General features: G+C 45.0%; 1 protein-coding gene across 1 annotated transcript in view; it reads right to left on the bottom strand.

Moving 5' to 3' along the window:
* MSH3 (mutS homolog 3) overlaps positions 1–25,354 on the bottom strand; it is a 3,764,176-nt gene that overhangs the window by 3,669,601 nt on the left and 69,221 nt on the right. The window contains exon 3 of the mRNA XM_044064237.1: positions 19,825–20,054. Within this exon, the coding sequence (XP_043920172.1) occupies positions 19,825–20,054 (230 nt within the window). The remainder of the gene's footprint in view (positions 1–19,824; positions 20,055–25,354) is intronic.

Below are 25,354 nucleotides of genomic sequence, written 5' to 3'. Positions count from 1 at the left end.
GGAGTGGAGAAACGGACTCCTACAGCAGAAAGAGTCTTGCCGTCTTGCTCACACCTGGTCAACGTGTCCTTCACCTGAGGGCCAAACAAAGTTGACCCATCAAAGGGAGAGTTTGTGAAGGACGCCTTAAAAGGGTCTGCAAAATTACAGAGCTGCATCCAGGACTGGCGTCTGAGAGCCACTCCTGTGCCTGCAGCTCTACTCGCCCCATCGGCTGCAAAAGAAATGAGCCGCATGGAGGAGTTGGTTATGGAGTTAAGGATTCCCAGCTGAGAGGCAATCTTTTCCTGAGCCCCTGCTGCTGAAGGATCCTGTACTACTTCACCTAATTCTTTAAGAATGTCCCTTTGAAGTCTGGTGAAGTGACATAAATAATTCAGCTTAACGATAGCAAAGGTCGCTGAGGAAAACATCCGCTACCATACCTGTCCATAGTCCTGGACTCTTTGTTAGGAGGATGGACTGGTACGGAAGGATCTGCAAGTTCCTTCTTAGTGGCGGCCGCCACCACCATGGCATCAACCGACACCTTTAGTAAGAAACTGCTTTTCTGCGGGGGCCGTAATAAATTTTGAAGGTCTCCTAGGGACTGGTTCCACGAATCAGGAGATGCCCACGCCTTTCGAGCTATAACCTCCATGAGAGGGTTGAAAGGCGGAGACACCCAGGAGGTGGAGGGTCGAGATCCAAACGCCTCCAGGTATACCGATTCATCCTCGGAGGGGTTAATGGAGGCCAGTTCCCCTCTGTTTCAGGAGCTCAAGGATGTCTGAAAAGGAGACATCCTCAGAGGGGGATCTTGGGGACCCCTCCGACTCATCTAAATCGGTATCCGAGGTTGTAGACTCAGGGGAGTCTAAATGCTTCCTCTTGCAAGTCCTCTTACGCGGGGGTTCACCTGAAGGATCAGGAGAAACCTCGGAAGAGAAAGTTCTTCCCAATGGGGAGACCTGGGGCGAAGGATCTCTGGGTCCGGGAGCAAGAGAACGGGAAGAGGCATCTACAGGCACCATAGAGGGAGGAGCTAAAGGAACCGACTGCTGGCTAAGCTCTGGGGCTAGCACACTCCTCATTACCTCGAAGGCTCCCCTCCCAGGGAGGGCCGAGAAATCCCGCTCCGAAGAAACAGGGATTCCCGGTCCCACCGAAAGGGAAGGCTCCGAAGCAGATGTTGGGGCCGAGCTCACCAAGGCCGAAGCTCCGAGAGGGAGAACGGGGTCGGACAAGGGTCCGATGCCACTCGTCCCCTCGGAACCAACCAGGGAAGCCCGACGCCCGGATCCCTCCAAGGAAGGTCTCAAGGAGGAGATAGGAGTTGAGGACGACGGAGCCGAAAGTTGTGGCATCGGCTCCGAAGCAGCAACAGTCACGGTACCGATAATCTCCGGCTCCGAGCTCTGTAGGAGAGTCGAAGGAGGAATTTCAGGGGAATATAGAATAGCTGACGTCTGATGAGACGGGCTATGGAGCATCTGGGCTAGTGCCTGTGACTTTAATAGCCTACTTACCACTCTCTCTAAATCATGGTCTGAAAGCCTGGAAGACCTCGATGATCGGCTCCGATGGCTCCGCTCCGAAAGCAAGGGAGAGGCTGGAGCCGAGTGAATAGATTCCAAAGAAGGAGATCTAGACCTCTTTTTGGACGGAGCCATCGGAGCCAAAGAACATTCGGCTCCAGGCGGAGCCGACAACTTGTCGGCTCCGAGAGGAGACAAAGATATCTCGGCTCCAGCCGGAGCCGAGACCTGCTTCGACACAGGGTTATCGGCACCGGACGGAGCCGACACCGGTGCCAAAGCCAAGGTATCGGTGCCGATGATGATCGGCGCCGACATAGGGGCCTCCAACAAGGAAGGATCGGCTCCAGACGGAGCTGATGTCGACTCCGGCGGAGTCGGAACCAAGACCACAGACTTGGACACCGAAGACTGGGCCTTGGGAGGTTTAGAGGACTTCCCGGAGCCGAGTTTAGCTGGGGAGCTCTCTGGTTTAAGTAGACCCCTAAGGATCAACTTATTCCTACGTTCCTGCAGGACTCTCTGGCTAAAAGAATGACATATAGCACAGGAGTCCTGCAGGTGTAGGGGTCCCAGGCAATAAATACAAGAAGTGTGACCATCTGTCAGAGACATCTTCTGACAGCACGAGTCACACTTCTTGAAACCTGAGACCCTGGTATCTTTAGACATATCTCGGTGTTTAAACACTCGCACACACCAATCAGTCCAACCAAGACACTAACACTAAAAAATATTAAACCTAACTAACAAAATTAGTTATTAGTTATAGAGACACAACACACACACATGCCTGAGGGAAATCCTGACAGGAACTGTGAGGGTGGGAAAGGCCTAAGGCCCGAAAAAACTAAACTAAGGGAACTAGGTGAAAAAGGGGTATGGAGCTAAGTGAATACACTGAGGTTGTAGAAAGAAGACTAAAAGGACCAAAAATTAGGTTTTTAAAGTCTAAAACCCGACCAAAAGCTAGAAAAATATCACTTACCAGGAGCTGGTAAAAAGGATGACCTCATTAGCGAAGCGGCAAATGAGATCTGGGTAATTACCGCCTTGCATCATGGGATATGGGGCTGCCTCGAGCTGGTAAAAGTGACTCTCGAGCTCGGCTCCGAACCCATCCAGCAAGAATGAAGGCGAGATTGACAACTTAACATCATTTGATATTAATAGTTTCATTTAGTCCTGGAGGGTAATCTGCTCTTAAAGCTAGCTGCCATTTAGTTTCCCTACATTCTAATAAGGCTTTAAAATTACCCACCAAAGGACCACAAACTACCTTGTCCAAGACAAAAAAAAGTGAATTTCTTAAAGCTATCACACAATAAAACATGTCGTGCCAGTGCATTATTCCTGCCTTTATATCTTATTGCCAAAACATGTTCATAAATCCTTCTACTTAATGACCTGATGGTTTCGCCAACATAAAAACTGGTACAGGAATTACATATCGCAAGATAAACAATACCCACGAATCACATGTAAACCTGTCTTTAGCCCAAAAAACTTTCTTAGAATGTTTCAATTCAACTGAGCCGGAATTGGCTATGTATCTACATTGCTTACAATGACCACAAGCAAAAGTCCCAACCGGCTCTTTCTCACCATTGTGCGATTTCTTTTTAGTAGTACCCTCAAGTATACTCCTTATATTGTGCGCTTTTTTATAGGTGAACAAAGATTCATTACCCAAGACTTTCACCAATTAAGAACGTCCAAGCAACACCTTCCAATTTTCCTTAAACACATGCCTAATAATACCCATCCCATCTGAAATAGGCAATGGAAAGGCCAGCTCAAAAAACTTGCTGTCCTGGTTAGCCCTAGTCATCACACTAAAATTATCTCTTAGAATAGGACTTGCTAAACTTTCTCTAAGACTTGTGACTTCAACAATAATGTTCCGTAACCAAAACAAATCATATCCCCTGGCAATAAAGAATCAAATCAGTTTGTCAGCCTCAACATCAAAAATAGAATCTTCACTGGTCACACGACTTAACCTTATAAGATGTCCCTTCACCACCCCTCTTTTCATATGTTGGGGGTGAAGACTGTCCCTATGCAGATATTGATCGACAAATGTAGCCTTCTTATGGATACTACTACTGAAACTAAAGCTATCATGAAGTAGTTCCAAATGAATATCAAGCAAGTCTATTACTTTCCCAAACCCTCCTAGGGTAAAGTTCAAAAAACTGGTGGAACCATTCAGATCTTGTAAAAACAACCGGAAACTATCTAGGTTCCCCTGCCATAAAAAAAACAAATCATCGATATAACACCTATAAAATAAAATGTTCTTAGCCAAAGGATGTGTCAACAGATATTTCATCTCCCACATAGCCATAACAGCTTATCCTTTACCTAAACATTTAACATCAGTACAGGTTTTGAAAACAACTGGTGCAAATGACAGTAATAACATTCTTACTGAGGCAGTGGTTCCTACTTCTGTTTCTAGTCAGTGTGATGCTGGCACCACGAATGTTATAAAGAAGTTATGTACTCACCATAACGTTCCTCCTGAGTAGTTATCCTTCATTTTTCTGCAACCTGTGGCTATTCGGATCCATATCGGATCCAAGCCGGCAACTTATTTTCTAGCATCTGCTCCGAGCTCCTCCCCTACCCATAATACACCACCATCTCCTAGCTTCCCTTAGATCGAGTTTGCTGCAACTATACACTTTAGCAACTCAACTAAATAAAGCTAACATGTTTAGTCACATGAAAAGGTCAGGGGGACGGAGGGTGGGAAGGTTGCAGAAAAATGAAGTACAACTACTCAGATGGAATGTTATGTTGAGTACATAACTTCTTTATCTGAAGTAGTTAACTTAATTTTACCTGCAACCTATGGGACAGAGTCCCCAGCTACTCAAGAAATCCTGGGAGGCCCTAATGGAAGGATATTCCTGAAAACGGCAGAGCCAAAGGATGCTCTCCCTCTGGAAATAAGATCTAATTTGTACTGGGAGATGAAAGTATGTGAATTTGCCCAAGTTGCTGCTGCACAAATGCCATCCAAAGGAACCTTAGACCAAAAAGCAGTGGAAGTCGCCATGGACCTGGTAGAGTGAGCTTTAACCAGACCAGGAGGAGATAAGCCCTTGGCTTTGTAAATATGTAGAATGCAAACAGTGATCCATCTGGCTAAATAAACCTTGGAAATGGCCTTTCCCAAATGAGGTTTAGAAAATGAGACAAATAATTGATTTGCCTTAAGGAAGGATTGTGTTCTATGATGGTAGAAATGAAGTTGTCTATGAACATCTAACAAATGAAGTTTGTATTCACCTTTGTTCTGAAAATTTGGAAAGAAAACAGGTAGATTAATTGTTTGGTTTATGTTTGATTGAGATGCCACTTTGCGTAAAAACAAGGATTTGTATGGAGAGAAACCCTGTCTTTTTAGAAGGCCAAAGAAGGAGACACGGCAGACAAAGCCTGCAGCTCAGAGACTCTCCTAGCTGACGTAATAGCCACTAGAAAGGCTGTCTTCCAAGATAAAAACTTTAAATACACTGATGCAGCAGGCTCAAAAGGAGGAGTTACTAATTACTGGAGAACCAAAGTGAGGTCCCAAGGAGGAACCGAATCCTTGATGGGAGGACACAGAAGAAAACTGCCTTTTAGAAAGGCTTTACATAGCCTAGAAAAGGCCAGGGCAATCTTATTTTCACTGGCATGAAAATTAGAAATGGCTGCCAGCTGTATTTGCACTGTGGAGGAACTAGCTCCTTGCTGAAAAAGACTAGTCAAGAAATCCAACACCGCTGGAACAGGGGCTGCAAAAGGATCCAGGTTTCTCTGAGAGGCCCACATACAGAAATGTCTCCATTTAATGCGATAGACTTTCCTAGTGGAATCTTTATGAGAAACCACTAGTATAGATTTTACAGGGGATGAAACACTGGGAGTCCTCGCAATCAAGGGAACTGGAGCAGCCAAGCTGTCAGCTTGAGACTGCCAGACTGGGAGGGTAGGCACCCGAAGGATGAGACATTAGATCCGAGCAGGGATCCAGAATCCATGGAGGCGCTAGAAAATGAGACCAAAGGAAGGGGAACCAAACTTGATGAGGCCAGAATGGGGCAATGAGGATCACTTTGCACCCCAGTCGGCAAGCTTTGTGAAGAAACTTCGGAATGAGTGGTAATGGTGGGTAAGCATACAGTAGCCCGAGGGGCCAAACATGGACTGGAGCATCTCTGGGGCATCCCCTGGTGAGGGAATCAGAGCAAAGAACTCACTGCACTTCGCGTTGGAAGGAGATGCGAAGAGATTGCAGCAAAGCTGTCCCCATGCAAGGAATATCTCCTCCACTACGGACTGTTTTAGAGACCACTCGTATGGCATCAGAATAGCCCGACTCAATCTGTCTGCTAAAATGTTGGAGCGTCCTGGGATGTGCGCTGTAATCAGAAACAGACGGGTGGAAATCGCCCACTCCCACACTCTCATGGCCTTGTGACACAGAGGATAAGATCTGCTTCCCCCCTGCTTGTTGATATACCAGACAACCGACATGTTGTCTGACTGAATTGCAATCGTACCCAGAGGAAGGACAGTGTGGAAGGCTTTCAACACTAAAAGCACTGCCCTCATCACCAGAACATTTATGTGCAACTTGGTCTCTATCTGGAACCACGTGCCTTGGACCGTCCTTCCCGAACAGTGCCCCCCCCACCCGAGTTGGGAGGCGTCTGTGGTCACTGTGGCATGGGCTGGAGATGACACGAAAAGAGCCACCAAAGAAGAGACGTCCTGCAAGTGTGACTGATCCTTATCGGAAATTCCATGGGCAGGTCTAGCCAAGACCATTGGACAGCTAGAGTCCATTGAAGGACCCACATGTGAAGGCATGCACAAGGGAGAACAGAGATCACGGCAGCCATAGAGCCCAGGGCCCAGAAAACATTGCTCACCTTTGGAAATTTGAGGTCCACGATTAGAGCGATGTGGTACCAGAGGTGTAAGATCCTGTCTGGCGTTAAGACGACTTTTAGTTGCAAAGTGTCTAGCCGTGCCCCGATAAAATCTAGAACTTGTACTGGTTGCAAAAGGGATTTGTGAACATTGACTGTAATCCCCAGCCGATCTGCCAAGAGAAGAAAGTAGTCTCGGGCCAGACAAAGAAGACGCTTGGTGGACCTGAATTCCCTGATGCCTCAGGTAAGCTGCTACTACTGCCATTACCTTGGTAAACACCCTGGGGGCTGTGGTGAGACCTAAGGGTAGAGTTCTGAACTGGAAGTGACTGGCTCCCAGCCGGAAGTGAAGAAACCTCCTGGAGCTTCTGTGGATCTTGATATGGTAGTAAGCATCCTGGAGGTCTAACGAGCACATCCAATTGCACTCTTGGGAGACAAGTTAGAATGGATTGTAGGGTGACCATCCGGAATTTTTGTTTGGCGACAGAAAGGTTCAAGGTTGACAGGTCCAAAATGGGCCTGAGGTCCCGTCTTTTTTGGCACTAAAAAGAACCTGGAGTAAACGCCTAATCCGGATGGTCAAGGGGGACCGGTGCGATGGCTAGTTTATGAAGCAGCTTTGAAACCTCTAGAGTTGCGGCCTTCCTGTGAGTGGGTGGGACATCTGGGAGGCATCTTGTAGCACTTGGTGGGGCAACAAATGGGATAGTGTAGCCTCTGTATATTATTTGTAGCACACAACGATCTGCAGTTATGGACTTCCATGCTGCTGGGTGCAAGGACAATCTCCCCCTGGCTGCCTCCAGAGTAGGACAGTTGGGCAACCGCTCAGGGCTGCTGCATGGGCCTGTCAGAAAAAGGTTCCCTTGACCCAAAATTCCTGGGACCCCCTCTACTTCTGGGTTGGCATCGATCCTGTCCCCCTCTGCCTCTGGGGGAAGAGTTGTCCTGAAACTCCCGGGAAAACTGAGATTTCCGGAACCACATCTTCTTTTGCCCTCTTTGGTTCCTAGAAAAGGACTGCTGAGGGTTAAAGAAGCGGATCCCAACGGCAAAGGCTTCCCGTCTTTTTCGCTCTGAACATGAGTGTCATGTACCGTCTTCCTGAAAAGGGAGGAACCATCGTATGGAGCATTAGTAAATGACTCCAACAGATAGGAACCAACTAAGACAAACTAGCGAAAAACAAAAAGACAGCTTGGAAACACCAAAGCAAATTCTCTCTCAGTTTAGTAAATGATGCCTTGAAAAGGTCCGTAAACTGACACAACCTGAGCCAAGCGTGTCGCCTCATGGCTATGCCTGTCCCAGCTGCCCTAGCTGCTCCTTCCGTGGCGTGGGAAAGAAGGCGCATGGACGTGTTTGATACCGACTTCAGAGTCGACATTTTCGCAGAGAACAGTTGTTTGTCCTGCTGCGATAAAGACTCTGGGGGAGACTCAGCGAATTCCAAGACAAGGTCTCGCTGCAGCCATATAACATGTGCCAAATAGTTCAGCACATGGATGGAAAAGGTCGCTGATGAATAAACACGCTTCCCAAACCTATCCACAAACCTGGACTCCTTGTCCGGAGTGTGGACTGAGGAACTCTCTTGCGCCAGTTCCTTCTTGGTGGCTGCTGCAACCACCATAGTGCAATGGGGGCTGTTTTAGACCAAGGTTGTCTGTCGGTGGAAGGAGAAAAAATCTTGTCAGGGTGTTTGAGGATGAGCTTTACGGTGTCAGGCTCCTTCCATGCTCGTGTGGTGATAAGGTCCACCAAGGGGTCCGCTGGCAGGGACACCCAGAAAGTAGATGGGCCCATGCCAAAAGCCTCCAGGAACACAGACACATCCGTAGAAGGTTCTGGGGCTGACCAACCTCCCCTCTGGCAGAGGATCTCAATGATGTCTCTGCAGGAGACATCTTCGGGAGGTGACCTGGGGGAACCTTCTCCTTCATCTAGGTCCATGTCCGTAGTGAGGGACTCAGGGGAGTCCAAGTGCCTTCTTTTGCACTTGCGCTTATTGGGGCCCTCTTCAGTGGGACTCTGAAGAGGACTCATGAGCCGCGGGGGGTTCCTCAAGGGGAATAACCTGGGGCTCCTCTGGCATGGGCTGTCCCTGAGACAGGATGAAGGGAGTCATTGCCAAATCCAGTGGAGTCTGGGTGGAATCCGAGGAGATGGGCTGAGGTCTCAATCCCTGGGAGAGAACCCTCTCCACCACTTCAAACGCTGAAGGAGAGCGCATCTCCTTGGCACCCAGCAAGGAAGAAGCTCTCCCCGGTTCCAAAGTGGGGATCAGAGCTGAAGCGAGGGTAGCCTGAGCTCTAAGGGAACGGTTTACATCCGAAAAGGTCGGAGCCGAAGATGGATCCATTCCCTCGGGTCCGACTCCCTGTCCACGGCTCCAAGAGTCGATTGGATCCGAACTAGCCAGATCAGAGGAACTCAAGGTAACAGCCGGAGTCGAGGTTGGAGGAAGTGTCGGCGCCAAGATACCAGCTCCAAAGACTCTTGGATCCAAAAACCCAGAAGCAGCCGCACGGATCGGGGAAGGAGAAATGGGATGGAAGAATGGCATGGAGGTCCCCCCTTCGGAGGGAGAGCGGCCTGGCAAGACTCCCATCTATATTTGGGTCTGAATGAATCTCCGTATCATCTTGTCCATGTCCAAGTCCGATAGGCTCCGAGTCGATTGCAAAGAGGTGACAGACTCGGACCTGGCTGGTCTGCGAAGCAAGGGTGAGGAAGGCCTCGGATCGAAAGATTCCATCGGCTCCAGTGAGAAATGGGGTGAGTGGAGCCTAGAAGAAGCTGGCCTCAAAGTCTTGGATGGTGGACTAGGGAAGGGTTCCCTATCCGGAGATCACCTGCGAGGCCTATCCCTCTTCCTCTCTGTCTTCCTTGCGTCTTTCTCTGTCCTTTTCTTTTTCTCTCTCTTTAGCTTTTTCTTTTTCCACCCCCACACCAGCACGAGTGGGAGTTTGAGTCCCTGTCTGAGTGAGTGGTTGTGCGGGAGTACCAGAGACCGAGGCCGTGGTAGAATTCAGCATGGAGGCAGGAAGAAGACCCTTGGCAACCAATTTGGCCTTCCTATCCCTGAGGGCCCTCGGGTTGAAGCCTGCACAAACTGTACATTGGATGGATAAATGGGGCATTCCCAGACAGATTACACCCAGAGTGTGACCATCAGCCAATGAGAGCTTATGGCCACACTCTGTGCATTTTTTGAAAACTGACTTAGGCTGATCAGCCATAGCCTAAAACTAACCGCCACTCCCTAAAGAGGAAACACAACACACTAACACACACTGAAGGGAAGTGGGCCTAGAAACTACTCTTAATAAGAAAACTTTTTTTTTTTGGGCTAGAACCGATGAACAGAGTACACTAAAAGGGGGAGGGAGGGAAAACTAATGATCACTTTCACAAAGAATATAGAAATAAACACACTTACAATCCCTGAAGTTCAGAGCAAAGGAGACCACGATGCTTACTATGGCGCGGCAAATGAGATCTGAGGGAAGATAGGAGATGGTGGTGTTTTATGTGTAGGGGGAGGTGCTCGGAGCATATGCTAGAAACTAAGTTGCCGGCTCGGATCTGAATACCCACAGGTTGCAGATAAAATGAAGTTAACTACCTCAGATTAAAAGTTCTTCCAATGTTGGTCCTTCTACCTCCACAATGGGTGGACCTTTTTTAGTGGACAAATCAGGGGTGCAGAGAACTTTTAGTTATGTACTTACCATAACTTTAGATGTTTGGGATCCATCTCGCCTACATTCTGTACTGATGGGTTCGGAGCCGATCCTCGGCTCCGACTCGGCACGCTATAGTATAGAGCGAAGTCTCTAATTGGCTGAGCTATTCTACATCCCAGGATGCACCAGCACTACTTCCCCAGATCTTGTTTGTCCGCACACATGCACACAGTCATAGACAGTTGAAATAACATTGCCAAGTGTTTCAAGATGAAAAGGCTAAACTGAACCGTCCGGTCTCTTCTGATCTCCAAGGCAGGGGGAAGGAGGGTGGGTTATTAGGAATGTAGGCGAGATGGATCCCAAACATCTAAAGTTATGGTAAGTACATAACTAAAAGATGTTATGTGATCCTATCTCGCCTACATTCTGTACTGATGGGACAGCATCCCTAGCACCTGATTCCTGGGTGGCTCACTGGAAAACACTCCTGAGAACTGTGGAACCGAAGGAAGCTCGCCCCCGAGATGCCACATCCAATTTGTAATGAGAAATGAAGGTGTGAGGAGAAGACCAGGTAGCCACAGCGCAAATGTCACTAATGGCAAGCTTGGAATGAAAGGCTGTCGAAGTAGCCATAGCCCTTGTAGAATGAGCTTTCACAGTGGTTGTAAGCTCTCTATTAGAAAGAAAGTAAGTATGACTGATACAGTCTCTGATCCACTTGGCAATAGTGACCTTCGTGACGGCTTTGCCTAATCTATTGTCCGAAAAGGACACAAACAACTGATCTGTTTTCCGTGTTTGGTGCATCCTAAGTAGAAACGCAATTGCCTGTGAGCATACAATGAATGGAATATGTATTCTGCTCTGTCCGAGTAGTTGGGGAAGAAAACTGAGAGTTCCAATGACTGTTGAAGACAAAAACTAGAACAAACTTTGGGAAGAAAGGATGGATTAGGCCTAAGGGATACTCTATCCTTGTGAAAGACCAGGTACGGTGGTTTGACACATAGGGCTTGAAATTCCGAAACTCTTCTGGCTGATGTAATTGCCACCAAGAAAGCAGTCTTCCAAGAAAGAAATTTCAAGTCACAAGTTGCTGCCGGTTCGAAGGGGGAAGAGGTCAAAGCACCTAATACGAAATTAAGATCCCACGGTGGAGCGGGATGAGAAATCAGGGGTCGTACCAGCCCAGCACCTTTCATGAAGGCTTTACACAACTTATTGCTCATCAAAGGTGGGTCTATACTTTCATGAAAATTAGAAATAGCTGCCAATTGAACCTTGATGGTAGAGACCGAAGAACCTTGATTGAATAAGGAAGCTAAAAATTTCAAAACTTCTGATATCGGGGCAGTAATGGGATCTAATCCCCGGAGTTGGGCCCAAATGGCGAATCTCTTCCATTTGCTGTTATATATTTTCTTAGTCGAATTCTTGTGGGCCGAGGGCAAGATATGTATGACTTCCGAATCCAAAACCTGGTTCCTGACTATGGTCGGAAGTGGAGGAGCCAAGCTGTTAACCTCAACGAGTGAAGGGACTGATGAAGCTGTCCCGACTGGTGGATCAAGAGATCTGGAACCTGGTCCAGGAACCATGGACCGTCCAGTGCGTATTTCCGAAGAAAGGGCAGTCAGACTTGATGAGGCCAGTATGGGGCAACTAAAATCATCTTGCACTGCAAGTGAATCGCCTTCTGGATCACCTTGGGAAGAAGGGGAACCGGTGGAAAGGCGTACAGTAGGCCGGTGGGCCAAGCTTGGACTAGGGCATCCTTGGGAAACCCCCCTGGAACTGGGGTGAGACAGAAGAACTGTAGACATTTGGTGTTGAGAGGAGTTGCAAAGAGGTCGCAACAAGGAGTTCCCCATCTTCTGAAGATCTGAGTTGCCACTCTGTCATTCAGAGACCACTCGTGCGGGGAGAGAATAGTTCTGCTCAGTCTGTCGGCTATCACATTGGATCTCCCCAGAATGTGTGTTGCTACCAAGAAATGGTTGGTTGCAATAGCCCAATCCCATACTTTCATGGCCTCTCTGCAAAGGGGGTAGGACCTGGTCCCTCCCTGCTTGTTCAGGTACCAGACTACTGACATGTTGTCGGACTGAACAGCAATCATGCCCTGGGGGAGGTAACTGTGTAGTGCTTGTAGCGATAGAAGCACCGCCCTCATTTCCAGTATGTTGATGTGTAGGGAACTCTCATCGGGGTGCCACTTACCTTGGACTGACCTGCCCAGGTAATGTCCCCCCCCACCCCGTCTGGGAGGCGTACGTAGTCAAAGTGGCCACTGGAGGTGGAGGAACGAAGGGTCGCCCCTGGTCCAGGTTGGAGGAAAGAAGCCACCAACGGAGGTCCTGTTTGCACGTCTCCGTGATCATAATGAGGTGACTGAGAGGGAGATCCTGATACGACCACTGGACTGACAGGAGCCACTGGAGAATCCTCATGTGCAATCTTGCTAAGGGAACTAGGAGAACGGTAGCTGACATGGAACCCAACAGTTGTAGGACCATCCTTGCTGGGGCTCGGCGTTTGAAGAGCAATGCTCGGACTTGAGATTGTAATGTTTCTATCCTCTCTGTAGGAAGATAGACCCGCATTTGCCTTGAGTCTATCTCTACTCCGATAAACTGTATGCGCTGAGATGGCAGCAACACAGACTTTGCCCAACTGAAGGTGATTCCTAGGGAGTTGCCTAGAGAAATAGTGGCTGCTAGGTTTTGTAAGAGTAGACGCCTGGAGGTGGCAGTTAGGAGCCAGTCGTCTAGGTATGGAAACACCTGGAATCCTAGACTTCTCAGGTGAGCAGTCACCACTGCCAAACATTTGGTGAACACCTTGGGGGCTGTGGTGAGACCAAAGGGCAGTGCACGGAATTGGAAATGACTGTCTCCCAGGCTGAAGCGCAAGTGTCTCCTGGACGCCTGATCTATCAGGATATGATAATAGGCGTCCTTGAGATCTATGGAGCACATCCAAACACCTTTCTCCAGCAGCGGGAGAATGGATTGGAAGGTGACCATCCGGAACTTGGACTTCTTGACAGAACGGTTGAGCTTGCTGAGATCCAAGATGGGCCTCATGTCCCCGGTCTTTTTTGGCACCAAAAAGAATCTTGAGTAAGTCCCTAATCCAGTCTGGTCTTCGGGGACCGGTTGGATGACTCCTTTTTGAAGCAGCTTTGAAATTTTGATGGCTGCGAGATCCCGTTGACTGGGTGGTGGGTCCGGGATTTTCCGGGATGGTGGGGGGGCTGAGAAAAGGGGATGTTGTAACCTCCGGCAATGATCCGGAGCACCCATCGGTCCTGAGTGATATTCTCCCAGGCCTTTAGGTGCCTCGAAAAATGACCCCCGCCTGGCCCTGGAGCGGCGCAGTCGGGCAATCCTTCAGGGATGCTGGAAGGTTGAGGAGCCATGAAAGGACTCGCAGTCTCCAGTGTTGCGGGGGCCTCTGCCACCTCTGAGACGGCGTCTTCCTGAAAAATTTCCCCCACCTCTGCCTCTAGAAGGGGATCATCCTGCTGTGAGGGGTAAGTCTTCTGAGATTTGCAGAACCACATTTTCTTCCCTCTTCTAGCCTTGGGATAAGGCCGGAAGGGAGTGGAAAACCGTGCCCCTACAGCAGTCAAAGTCTTACCCTCTTGTTCACAGCGGGTCAAGGTGTCTTACCTTGGGTCCAAACAAGGAGGACCCATCAAAGGGAGTGTCGGCAAAGGAAGACTTGAAGGCCTCCGCAAAATGACACAGGCGGAGCCAGGCTTGTCTCCGTAGAGCAACACCTGTACCCACCGCTCTACTCGCCCCTTCAGCCGCATATGAAATGAACCTCATGGACGAGTTCGATATTGATGACAGAGTAGCCAACAGAGCTCTAAACTGCCTGTAGGCCTAGTGAGTAGGGGGTAGAGAGGGTATCTTCTGAGCTCTTTGACCATCTCGAAGTGGGTTGGTAAAAGTAGGTTAGGTAATTCAGAGACCTTAAAGAAGTAAAGGTGTCGTGAAAATCTCTCCGGACTCTTTATTGGGAGGATGGGATGGACGGGGGATGGGCGGAGCATCTTCTCTGCAGCATTGATGCCATGCTACCAGGCATCGGCCACACCAGGATTTAGATATCCACCTTTCAGGGCTGACAGAATTTGAGGGAATGAGATTCGCATGAGTTCCAGAACTTCCAGGCCCCACTCCTCTCACAAAGAGATCAAACCAGGAGATCTCGGCCGGGAGGGCGGAGAGCAGGAGAAGGCGGAGCGAGTTGGAGGCCCCTGAGAACCGACTCCTCAGCGGAAGGGGGTTTGGACTGCCAGTCGCCTCGTTGCTTGAGGATTTCTAAGATGTCCACAAAGAAGACATCATCCGAGGACAACTTGGGGGACCCTCCGCATCATTGAGGTCGGTGTCCGAGGTGAGAGACTCATCAGGCGAGTCGACGTGCTTCCTCTTACACTGTCTCTTCCTGGGAGGTTCCTCCGAGGAAGCCTAGGAAGGACCCCCAGGAAGGGAAGAATCCCCAATGGGGGTGACCTCAGGCCCCAGGGCTCCGCTGTCTTGAGACAGGGGGACAACAAAGGAACTAGTCTCCACAAGGGAAGGTGCCAGAGAGATGGTGGAGGTAGCCAAGGAAGATTTGGCCAAAGCACTCCTCATGGCCCTGAAGGCCGGACCCCCCCCCCCGAGTCCTGGGAAGGTCCAACCCCCAAGGCCACAACAGTAGACGGCACTCCCGCAGCCGACGCACCGAGAGGGAGGCTCGGGACCGAAAGCATCGGTCCCGAAGCGTCACCCCCGGGGCCGACCGAGGAGGTCCGTGTACCGAAGTCCGACCCGAAGGTCAGGGTTGGAGTAAGGGTCGGAGCCGACCCGAGAACCTCCACCGGCTCCACCAGCACCGACTCCAACGGTGCAGAGGCTGTTGGAGGAGGAACCAATATGACAGGGTGGACAATCGACTCTGGAGCCGAATGGGCTGGAGCCGAGACTAACTTTTGGAAAACCGGAGACTGGAACAGCCTTTGAAGCACCCTGTCTATATCCGAATCGGACATCCTTGAGGACCGAGAAGAGACCGATCGGGCCCAAGTTGACTTCTCCGCCGGTTCCAAAAGACTAGGGGACCGGCTCCGAATAGTCTCAAGCAGTATCGGCGCCGAGGGAGATTCCACCAGCACAGAAATTTCCCTCGGAGTCGACGTAGACTTCGGCACCGAGGTAGAAGAGTCTGAGCGAGCGACCTCTCTTGGCTCCAAAACCAATGGAGCCGAAGAAGGTGACCCGCCTCTTGATGCTCGAGCACTCGGCTCCGAAGACAGAGGAGTCAAGGCTGGAGGCATCGAGGCAGACCGTTCCGACCTCGGCTCCGAAGTCCGTGGAGCCGACGGAGAAGCCTGCCTTGATTTCTTAGCTGTCGGCTCCGACGAACTGGTCGGAGCCGAAGACTTTTCCTTCCTGGAAGGAGAGGGGGAAGAAGATAAAGCCTCCTCAAAAGAAGGGGTGATGAGCCCCTTCAGTATCAATTTGTTTTTCCTCTCTTGGAGGACACGAGAAGAAAAGGCGTGACATACACTACACGACTCTTGAAGGTGTTTAGGACCTAGACAATAAACACATAGAGAATGATCATCCGTGATTGACATCTTGTACCCACACTTGGTACATTTTTTAAAACCCGAAGGCCTATGTTCTTTCGACATTTCTACAAGAAAACACACTACCACAGACTAGGACAAAAAACTACCACAGAGATACCAATCCCTCTAACTTAAACGGGATAGGCCTACAGACAGCTGTAACACAGCTCTACAGAGCGCAAGGGAAAGGCCCCTCTAACTAAAACGGGACCTTGTCGTTAAAGAAACACAAAAGTACTAAATAACACAAGTATTTAACAAATATGAAGTAGAGCGCGAGGAAACCCCTACTAATAAAGCGGGAACCTAGCGCTAACAAAATTCACACACAAACTTTCACAAAAACCACTCAGAAACAACAAGTAGCTGTTAAAACAGCTTTTGGTTGAAAAATTAGGAAATTTCTGACAGAAAAATCAGTCAGTAAAAGGTACTTATCCCAGCCAAGTCGAAACCACGTCTATTGCTATCAAGCGGCAAACGAGATCTGGGGAAGTAGTGCTGGTGCATCCTGGAATATAGAATAGCTCAGCCAATTAGAGACTTCGCTCTATAATATAGCGTGCCGAGTCGGAGCCGAGGATCGGCTCCGAACCCATCAGTACAGAATGTAGGCGAGATAGGATCACATAACATCCCCGAGGTGGTTGAAAGATGTTCAGACCACACACAAAAAGGAACAAGGGAAGAAAGGCAACAACAGGAACAAAAACAAAAAGAGAACTTAAATTTCTTTATTGACATTTTAAATTTGTCTGATGTTAGTTTAACAGAGGACACCTATACGGTGTTACAACGTGGCTTTACATATATTCCTTCTAACAAAGTAAATGTAATAAATCTTTTTGTGGACTTTTAAGTTGTATTTAAGAAAGCTGAATTTGAAGTTCATTTTTGATTGTTTGTCCACTTCTGTTTTACCCACAGACCAATGTAAATGCAGACGTACTTATAATCCTGTTTTATGTTCTTCCCTACAAGTGTTTGGTACATTATGTGAACAGTATTTTAGGGACATTAGTAGATGGTCCCATGGTACTGATAATCTTACTCAGGGAGGGAGAAAAGCATCATTTGCTCTAGCTACCAATCATGACCTAAGAGTGATGAAGGCAGATAAGGGAGGGGCTATAGTTATTATGCGTACTGTGGACTATGAAAATGCTATGTTACAACTTTTGAGTGACCATAGAAACTACAAACAAGTCAATATAAATCAAGTTTTATTGTGTTTCAAGTGCACTGACACATTATTATTTGACTTGTTTTGTCAGGACATTGGACACTCAGTATATATGTTTTTACAGGTTGAATATCCGAAGTTAGCAGTTCTCCTTGGTATTCCTAAGGTCCACAAATGCAGAAGAGCCCTTCTCTTTTAAGACCTATAGTGTCATCAGCACACTCCAAGACTGAACCAATTTCTATTTGGTTAGACAAAATTTTGAACCCTATTGTTCAAAGTTCAAGGTTTTATTTAAAAGATTCCTGGCATCTCTTGGAGTTGTTATGTGAATTTAATTTGAAGGACTTTAACATGCCTACAATATTTTTTGTGACACTTGATGTAACTTCCCTTTATACAAGTTCAGATCAAGAAGTTGGCATTGATTTATTTAGGGAATATTTGACTGGTTACACTGATTTTGATAATGATAAGATCAACACTTGTTTGTTTTGATGGAAATAAGTTTGGAAAGTAATTTTTTTTCAAATTTGGATCTTGCATCTTTCAGCAAATCTCTGGTGTGGCCATGGGTTCTAGGGTGGCTCCCTTTTCTGCCAATCTTGCTATGGCTATGTGGGAGACGAAGTATCTGTTGACACATCCTTTCACTAAGAACATTTTATTTTACAGGCATTATATCGATAATTTGTTTTTTTTATGGCAGGGAAACCTTGATAGTTTCCAGTTGTTTTTACAAGATCTGAATGGTTCCACCAGTTTTTTGAACTTTACCCTAGGAGGGTTTGGGAAAGTAATAGACTTCCTTGATATTCATTTGGAACTACTTCATGATAGCTTTAGTTTCAGTAGTGGTATCCATAGAAGTCTACTTTTGTCAATCAGTATCTGCATAGGAACAGTCTTCACCCCCAACATATGAATAGAGGGGTGGTGAAGGGACAACTTATAAGGTTAAGTAGTCTGACCAGTGAAGATTCTGTTTTTGATGTTGAGGCTGACAAATTGATTGGATTCTTTATTGACAGGGGATATGATTTGTTTTGGTTACGGGACGTTACTGATGAAGTCACAAGTCGTAGAGAAAGTTTAGAAAGTCCTTTTCTAAGAGGTAATTTTAGTGTGATGACTAGGGCTAACCAGGACAAGTTTTTTGAGATGGCCTTTCCATTGCCTATTTCAGATGGGATGGATATTATTAGGCATGTGTTTAAGGAAAATTGGAAGGTGCTGCTTGGACATTCTTAACTGGTGAAAGTCCTGGGTAATGAACCTTTGCTCACCTATAAAAAAAGCACACAATATAAGAAGTATACTTGAGGGTACTACTAAAAAAAAATCACACAATGGTGGCAAAGACCCAGTTGGGACTTTTGCTTGTGTTCATTGTAAGCAATGTAGATATATAGCCAATTCAGCCTCAGTTGAACTGAAACATTCTAAAAAAGCTTTATGGGCTAAAGACAGGTTTACATGTGATTATGTGGGTATCGTTTATCTTGCAATATACAATTCCTGTACCAGTTTTAATGTTGGCAAAACCATAACATCATTAAGGAGGAGGACTTATGAACATGTTTTGGCAATAAGACACAAAAGCAGGAATAATGCACTGGTACAACATGTTTTATTGTGTGATATCTTTAAGAAATTCACTTTTTTGTCTTGGACAAGGTAGTTTGTGGTCCTTTGGTGGGTAATTTTAAAGCCTTATTAAAATGTAGGGAAACTAAATGGCAGCTAGCTTTAAGAGCAGATTACCTTCCAGGACTAAATGAAACTATTAATATCAAATGTTTTCTTCAATTACAAAGGCTTTAATGTAATAGTTCATAAAAGGAGCTTTATATGACAAAATATTGTTTAGTAGTATGTCAGTATCAATTATTGTATATTCGGTGGTGCAGCGGTAGCGTTGTTGCCTCACAGCAAGAGGTTCGCCCGCTTGATTCTCAGCTGGAGTGCCTTCTGTGTGGAGTCTGCATGTCTGTATCTTTTTTATATATATTTAAATTTGGTAGTGCATTTTTAAATTTTCATGATACCATAGTGGTAATTTAAATAATGTATTTGAAGTATTTTGTCATTGGATGATTTTTGTACATGACAAGTATTTTAAGGGCTGTTTCAAGTTTTTGTATTCATTCTGATGAAGTTTGTTGTGTTTTATTAAACGAACGAAAGCTTTTAAGAATTGTTCCTTTCTGGTCTGTATTCTGCTGCTTTTTCAAGTTTTACAAAATCTAAACTAATTGTAATCAAAGTATTAAATTCTGTAAAGGAGATGAAAGAATTGGTGGTGGGATCTTCAGAAAACGGAATGAACAAATTGCATAGAAACAAATAGAATTTGTAGGAACAACACATGCATTATAACGTTCAGGATGAGGAGTAAGGTTTAAGAGAAAACCGGATCTGATCGATTTATGTAAAGTAGGAATGAATGAAAATTGTTAAAAAGAAAACATTTTTGCATAATGTATGACAACAGCAATAAAAATGTTACCAATGTTTTTCTTTTCTATTAATGTCTACCCATGACGTGATGATTTAATAAAGATGTTTAACAATGAGTATAACTAAAACCATAAAAGAAAATTGCAGATTCTGTGCATGTACAGACTGATAAAAAAACAAAGAAATGGGGAGAAAACTACTGTGATTTTCCTTTGTCCCCAGTTATTATCTGATATTTCTGTGAAAGAAGTCAACTAGAAACCATTTTAAAAACAAAGCAAGCAACCTGAACCAATTACTAAAGACAGTTACAATAATGACACATTTTTATAATGTTAATCACAATGACACATTTTTAAGACGTGAATCACAAAGTACCCAAGATAATCCAGTCACATACTTGAGTTGTAGTCTGGGAGCCAGACAGTTTTTCACAAATGGAGTCATCCAGATCTATGTTGCCAGAGTCATTAGAGGGGACAGAAATGCAAGATGGCAAACTCTCGGGTAGGTCGCTAAAGTTACTGCATATTTCTCTGCTGCCTGAAATTACTTGCTCATTACTGAAGCCACGTAGTTTGTCTAGGGTAGCTGAAGATATCCTGGGTCCTGTGGACTTCACATGCTTTTCTAGATAAAAACAAAACAATATATTACAGCTTCAGGTAAAACCCCCAAACATCTCAACCAGACTACACTTCAGGCTTCTGCTGCAAAGCAGCTAAGTTTAAAGCAATACTTTCATATTTTAATTAAAATAATTTGGTCAGAAAGATGATGCAAACATGTAAACAACTGTCTGTATGTGCATATGACTTTTTAACATAAGAAAGAATTACATACCAGCAAAGCACACACTGACAAAATGTTATCCTTGAGATATCTATATGAATATAAGCACAAGTAAATATTTGCACAATACAGTCTTTTACATACTATAGCTTACAAACCAAAACACAAATCTGAAAAGAACTTTGTCTACCATGTGGGGATACTGAAGAATAATTTTGAAAATAAAATCACAACATACAGTACTAGGTGGACAGTGCAGTAGACCATAGGGGTTGAGGATTCAAAGCCTACACTTCAGGAAGAAATTTCAGGTTGACAGAAAACAGTTAAACAAGGTTCATCATATAGGTTCATACTAGGCTATCTGCCCTAGGGCATTTATAAGCCTAGCCAGAGTGTGTTTGGCTTTCGCCATCCATTTTAAATTAATTTTGCTATGCCCTTTTTCAAGGTTAGTATACTGTGCCTCTGTCTAACAGTGACACAGAAGTGATACCTGGAGTAAACCTACGATCTCTCATCCACTCATCAAGATTCCTCTTGAAGAGAGTCAATGAGGGACTCTGCCTAACCTGGACTGGGATTTTATTCCAGAGTGAAGGGAGCCTCTGGGTTATGAATCTGTCCCTCCAGCATGTCCTATTTATTTCAGTGCTGATGTTCAAGTCTCTCGAGCGCGTAGCTCGATGGGATTTGGATTTTCTGAGGTGCAGCATGTTCATTAATTCCGGGTTGGACATGGCTTTATACGTCAGGCACAGATCGCCTCTGAGCAGGTGGTATGCTACTGAGTAGAGCTGGAGTTTCTTTAACCGGGCAGCATATGGCATCTGTTTGAGCTCTTTGATCCTCTTGGTGAGGTACTTTTGGGGTCTTTCCAGTTGCTGCAGGTGTCTGGTAAGGTACATCCCAAAAGGGGCATTGTACTCAATTATGGGCCTGATGAGGGATGAGTAAAGAGGCACAATGATCTCCCCTGATCTAGATGTGAATCCCTTCATGATTAGGTGGGCTATATAAAATGTTTTTCTAACCACTTTGGCCATGTGGTTGTCAAATGAGAGATTGCTATCAACTTGGGTCCCCAGGTCCCTAATTACTTCTTCTGTACTTAATGGATTACCACCTATGTGGTAATTTGTGGGCACTTTGTTTTTACCAAAGGGGATGACTATACACTTTTTGGCGTCTAGCTTGAGGCCATGCCTCTGGCACCAGTTGTCTGTTTCTATGAGGCCCTTTTGGAGCATGCTTGTGTCGGCTGGAGAGTCGATTATGGCGCCTAGTTTGCAGTCATCTGCGAACTTGGTCAGCCACAGTCCTTCCGTTTTGGCCTGTACCTCCGAGAAATATATACTGAACAAGAGAGGTCCCAGGACTGAGCCTTGTGGGATGCCACTTGTAACTGGTTTGGAGTCTGACATGGCTCCAGCAATTCTAACCATGTGGGTTCAGTCCTTGAGCCAGTTTGCAACCCATCTAGAGACACAGGGGTTTATATTTAAGCTGGTGAGCTTATCTATAATGCCCAAGTGGGGTATTGTATCGAAGGCTTTTGCGAGGTCCAGGTAGGCTGTGTGGACCACCTTCCCCTCGTCAATGGCCTTGGTGACTGTTTCAAAGAAATCAACCTGGTTTAAGAGGCAGGATCTGCCCTTAACAAAGCCGAACTGGGTAGTATCAGAGCACTTTCCAGAAAGTAGTACATTCTGAATAACACATGGTCACTACGTGTGACCTTAAAACATGAAATGACTGTGCCTGCTACCCAAAAGCCATTTATTAGCTGACACTACACAGGGGCACAAAAATGTGAATGTCTGTTATGCAGAAGAAATCATTATCTAAATGTCTGATGAACAAGAAAGGTAGAAAGGATTTGGTGAACAAGGTCTGCAAACTAAAAAGTAACAGCTCTTAGAAATGAACGTCTATAGAAACATAACATGAAAAGGAAGGTGTGGGTACAAATAAAAATTGGAAGGGATCCAAATCAAAGTTACAATGCAGACAACCAAGAGGCAGGCTAATAATGTCAGAAGCCACTGGGGAGGGTTCAAAGCAAATGAAAGTACTGAAAACCATTTTACCAGTAGTTAAGTTCTCAAACAATTAACGCAACTGCATGCAAAATAATGTTTAAAATTTTTATTTAACTGTTAATTGGGTTATTCTACAGAAAATCTTCAGCCACTACCTGACCACAAATCTAAGTTCACAAAAAAGACCAAAGCAACAGATGCACATTAAATTTACAATTTGTATACAAGTCTATACATTCACAATACATGTACAGTTTATATACAAATAAAAAAAACAGTACATGAACAATATTTTTGATTGGGCTGTTACTGACTTAGTGTGAGATCCTGAATGTCATCATAAAAACAAGTTATGCATTCATTCCACTCACTTCAACTAATATAGTTATGTATAACTGTACCACCAGAAGAATATGTTAACCGCTGTCACAATAGCAGTAACATTTATACCCTTAAATTTCTTAAGGAAAGCCACTTTACTAATATAATATGCTAAGTGGTTAAAGGTGGCTGGAAGTAATGTTATATACGCTCCCTTCTCATGATGTTAATTTGAAAGAAGGCCTAATTAGTGGCATCACATCTTGGATGTCACCTTAAGGTTACTCAATGGGTGGGGTATTTCACTTTTCTTCTTATAGAGTGGTGGACAGTGCCCCAGATTAAGTAGTTTATGTGGCTCTTCTGGTGGTCAGTAAATATTCTACCTTTTGTAGAATGAGGCAATGATGCTCAGATGATTTCTTTTGATGTTGGCATAATGGTTACGGTGTTTGACTTACAGACAGAAGGTGCAGGGTTTGATTCTCACATAGGGTAACTGGCTAGCCTTAAAGTGGCCCTTAAAGAGCAGTTAGTCTAGTACTAATCTATGAATCTATAAGAAGCATTATGATAATCAAATAAACCTGCATATTTTATTTACAGTAGTCTGCAGCACAGCTGTGGGGCATAAAGAGTGTAATGCTACCAGCAGAACAGATAATTGTTATCAACCGCTGACTACTTTTCTGGTCTTTGGGACAAAATAACTGGAAAATTTACAACTATTCTGTAATAATTTTAGTACTTTTTTACTGTGTTTTCAGTGTAGTAGTTAAGGGATTGTACTCCATCGTATCAAATACATAACTATCTCAAGGTCTGAGTTTACTCAGGGCATCAAAAAGTTGGCAGTTTGCACTGTAAAGACTTCTTCATATCTCTTGTCTATTCCAAATGGCACTGAGGAGGTTTTATCAATGCTGGCTGTAAGATTAAGTGACAGCCAATGCTAAAAACTATAGAAATCCAGATGACATTCACTTTTACAGATCTATTACTTTTTGTTTTGTAGAACAAGGTCACTTATACAACGTGCACTGTGAAGTCCAAGAAACTCAACTACTAAATCATTAACAAATAGGAAAATAGAACAGGTCCGACTACTAATTTTTCTGTGAATAGGGATAGGAAGTACCTAGCTGTGAAGCTGAGTAACCCAAATAACCACATGATATGTTTTATTACAGAGACAGCTGTGAAATTAGCCAATGGAACCAACACCAAATCCAATTGTTCTAAGTTTGTTTAAAAGGATGGAATATTCCAGAAGCTAACTTAAAACTAAAAAAACGCTGTCTATGTAAACAAATCTCTATCAATATTTTCATGTCTAGCACCTATAACACTGCAGAAAGAATAAAAGTTATTACACTTTTTGCAAATGCATGCTATGACCTCTAAATGACTATATGCTGCTGCAGCCATTTATAGGCAATTCTCGACATGATTTCCGCTAAGGGCTTTACAGTTGAGACAGGCCAGTAGTTTTGGTGACTGTGGGCTGTTTACTTAGTGAATGTGATGGCTACTGCGTGAATGAATAAGGTGAGCACTGCTCCTGATGGTGGGGAAATTAATATGTGTGAGAGGCTCAGTTATAATTGGGGGTTGCTAGCTTAAAAGAACTGAGTGCATTTCTTTTAGAACTGAGTGCATTTCTAAACAAAACATGTCATTTTCAAACATTTGTTCTTATAGGCTGGATACTGCTTTGACTCACAAACTTTTTAAAAGAAATCTGAGCAAGACTGAAGTCAGTATGCTTGTGTTTTGGCATTGAACGCTTGTATGACTGATGTTGTTCAAGCCTAGTGTGAATGTGTGCCACATTATACAAGTCATTTTCAACCCCCTATTTAATATTCAGGTAGTTTATTAAGGCTATTAGCTTTAGGTTTATTAACTTCCAGAATAACTCTGAATAGCCAGGGTAAAACTCTTTTCTATCTACATCTGCTGCTTTAGTTACTGTTTTATGACTTTGTTATTGTCACATGGGCTCTCCCTAAGGCAGTGTCCCTTTCTTCAAGTTCTTTCATAAGATACTTTGTATCTGAATTAAATTCTGGAAATCAAGGTCAAGTGCTTTGCTGACTTCTCTTTCCATTAAATATAATACATCAAATCAGTGCAACAGCTTCTTTTGACTTAGAGATAGGACTACCAATGATGATTTTAAGAATGGACTTTTAGGTATGAACTATCCACTAGTGGGAGATGGAACAATGGACATTTAAAACATTTCCTAAGACTCCACGTTACTTAAAACATCTGGATGGACCAAAGACATGGCAAACCACCAAGTCTATTTGGGATTACAAAATACAGTAATGTGCCTTGGACTTGTAGCTTCCGAAACTACTTGAGTATCCCTACACTGCAATCACTCTGCCAAGCAATATCTTACTTGGCAAACATCAATCCAAACTGAAGTCACCTAACAGGATGCAAATTTTTGAAAAGAATTTTTATAAAGCTTTGCTAACACAACTAACGGAAGTTCTACAAACAGTGGTGGTGGAAGGGCGTCATCTATAAACTATCTGGTACGCCCACCAAGCATCTGCTCGAGACGACCAACTGGTTGTGATCATGATCATTAAGCAAAACTAGTAAAGCCGATAAGTTTTTAATTACCAGTTGCAAAACTGCCTCCTTCCACCCACTTTCCAGGTCTACTAACTATAAATAACTGATAACATTTGCTATTAAATGAGCTTCCTACAAAGCAACAATCCTGGGTTCTAGTTTTCTTAGATATGTAAAGATATG

Source organism: Protopterus annectens, chromosome 2.part2, assembly GCF_019279795.1.
Source record: "Protopterus annectens isolate FY-2018-M chromosome 2.part2, PAN1.0, whole genome shotgun sequence".
In the NCBI taxonomy this organism is placed as follows: Eukaryota; Metazoa; Chordata; order Ceratodontiformes; family Protopteridae; genus Protopterus; species Protopterus annectens.
This window is presented reverse-complemented; position numbering and strand designations above follow the sequence as displayed.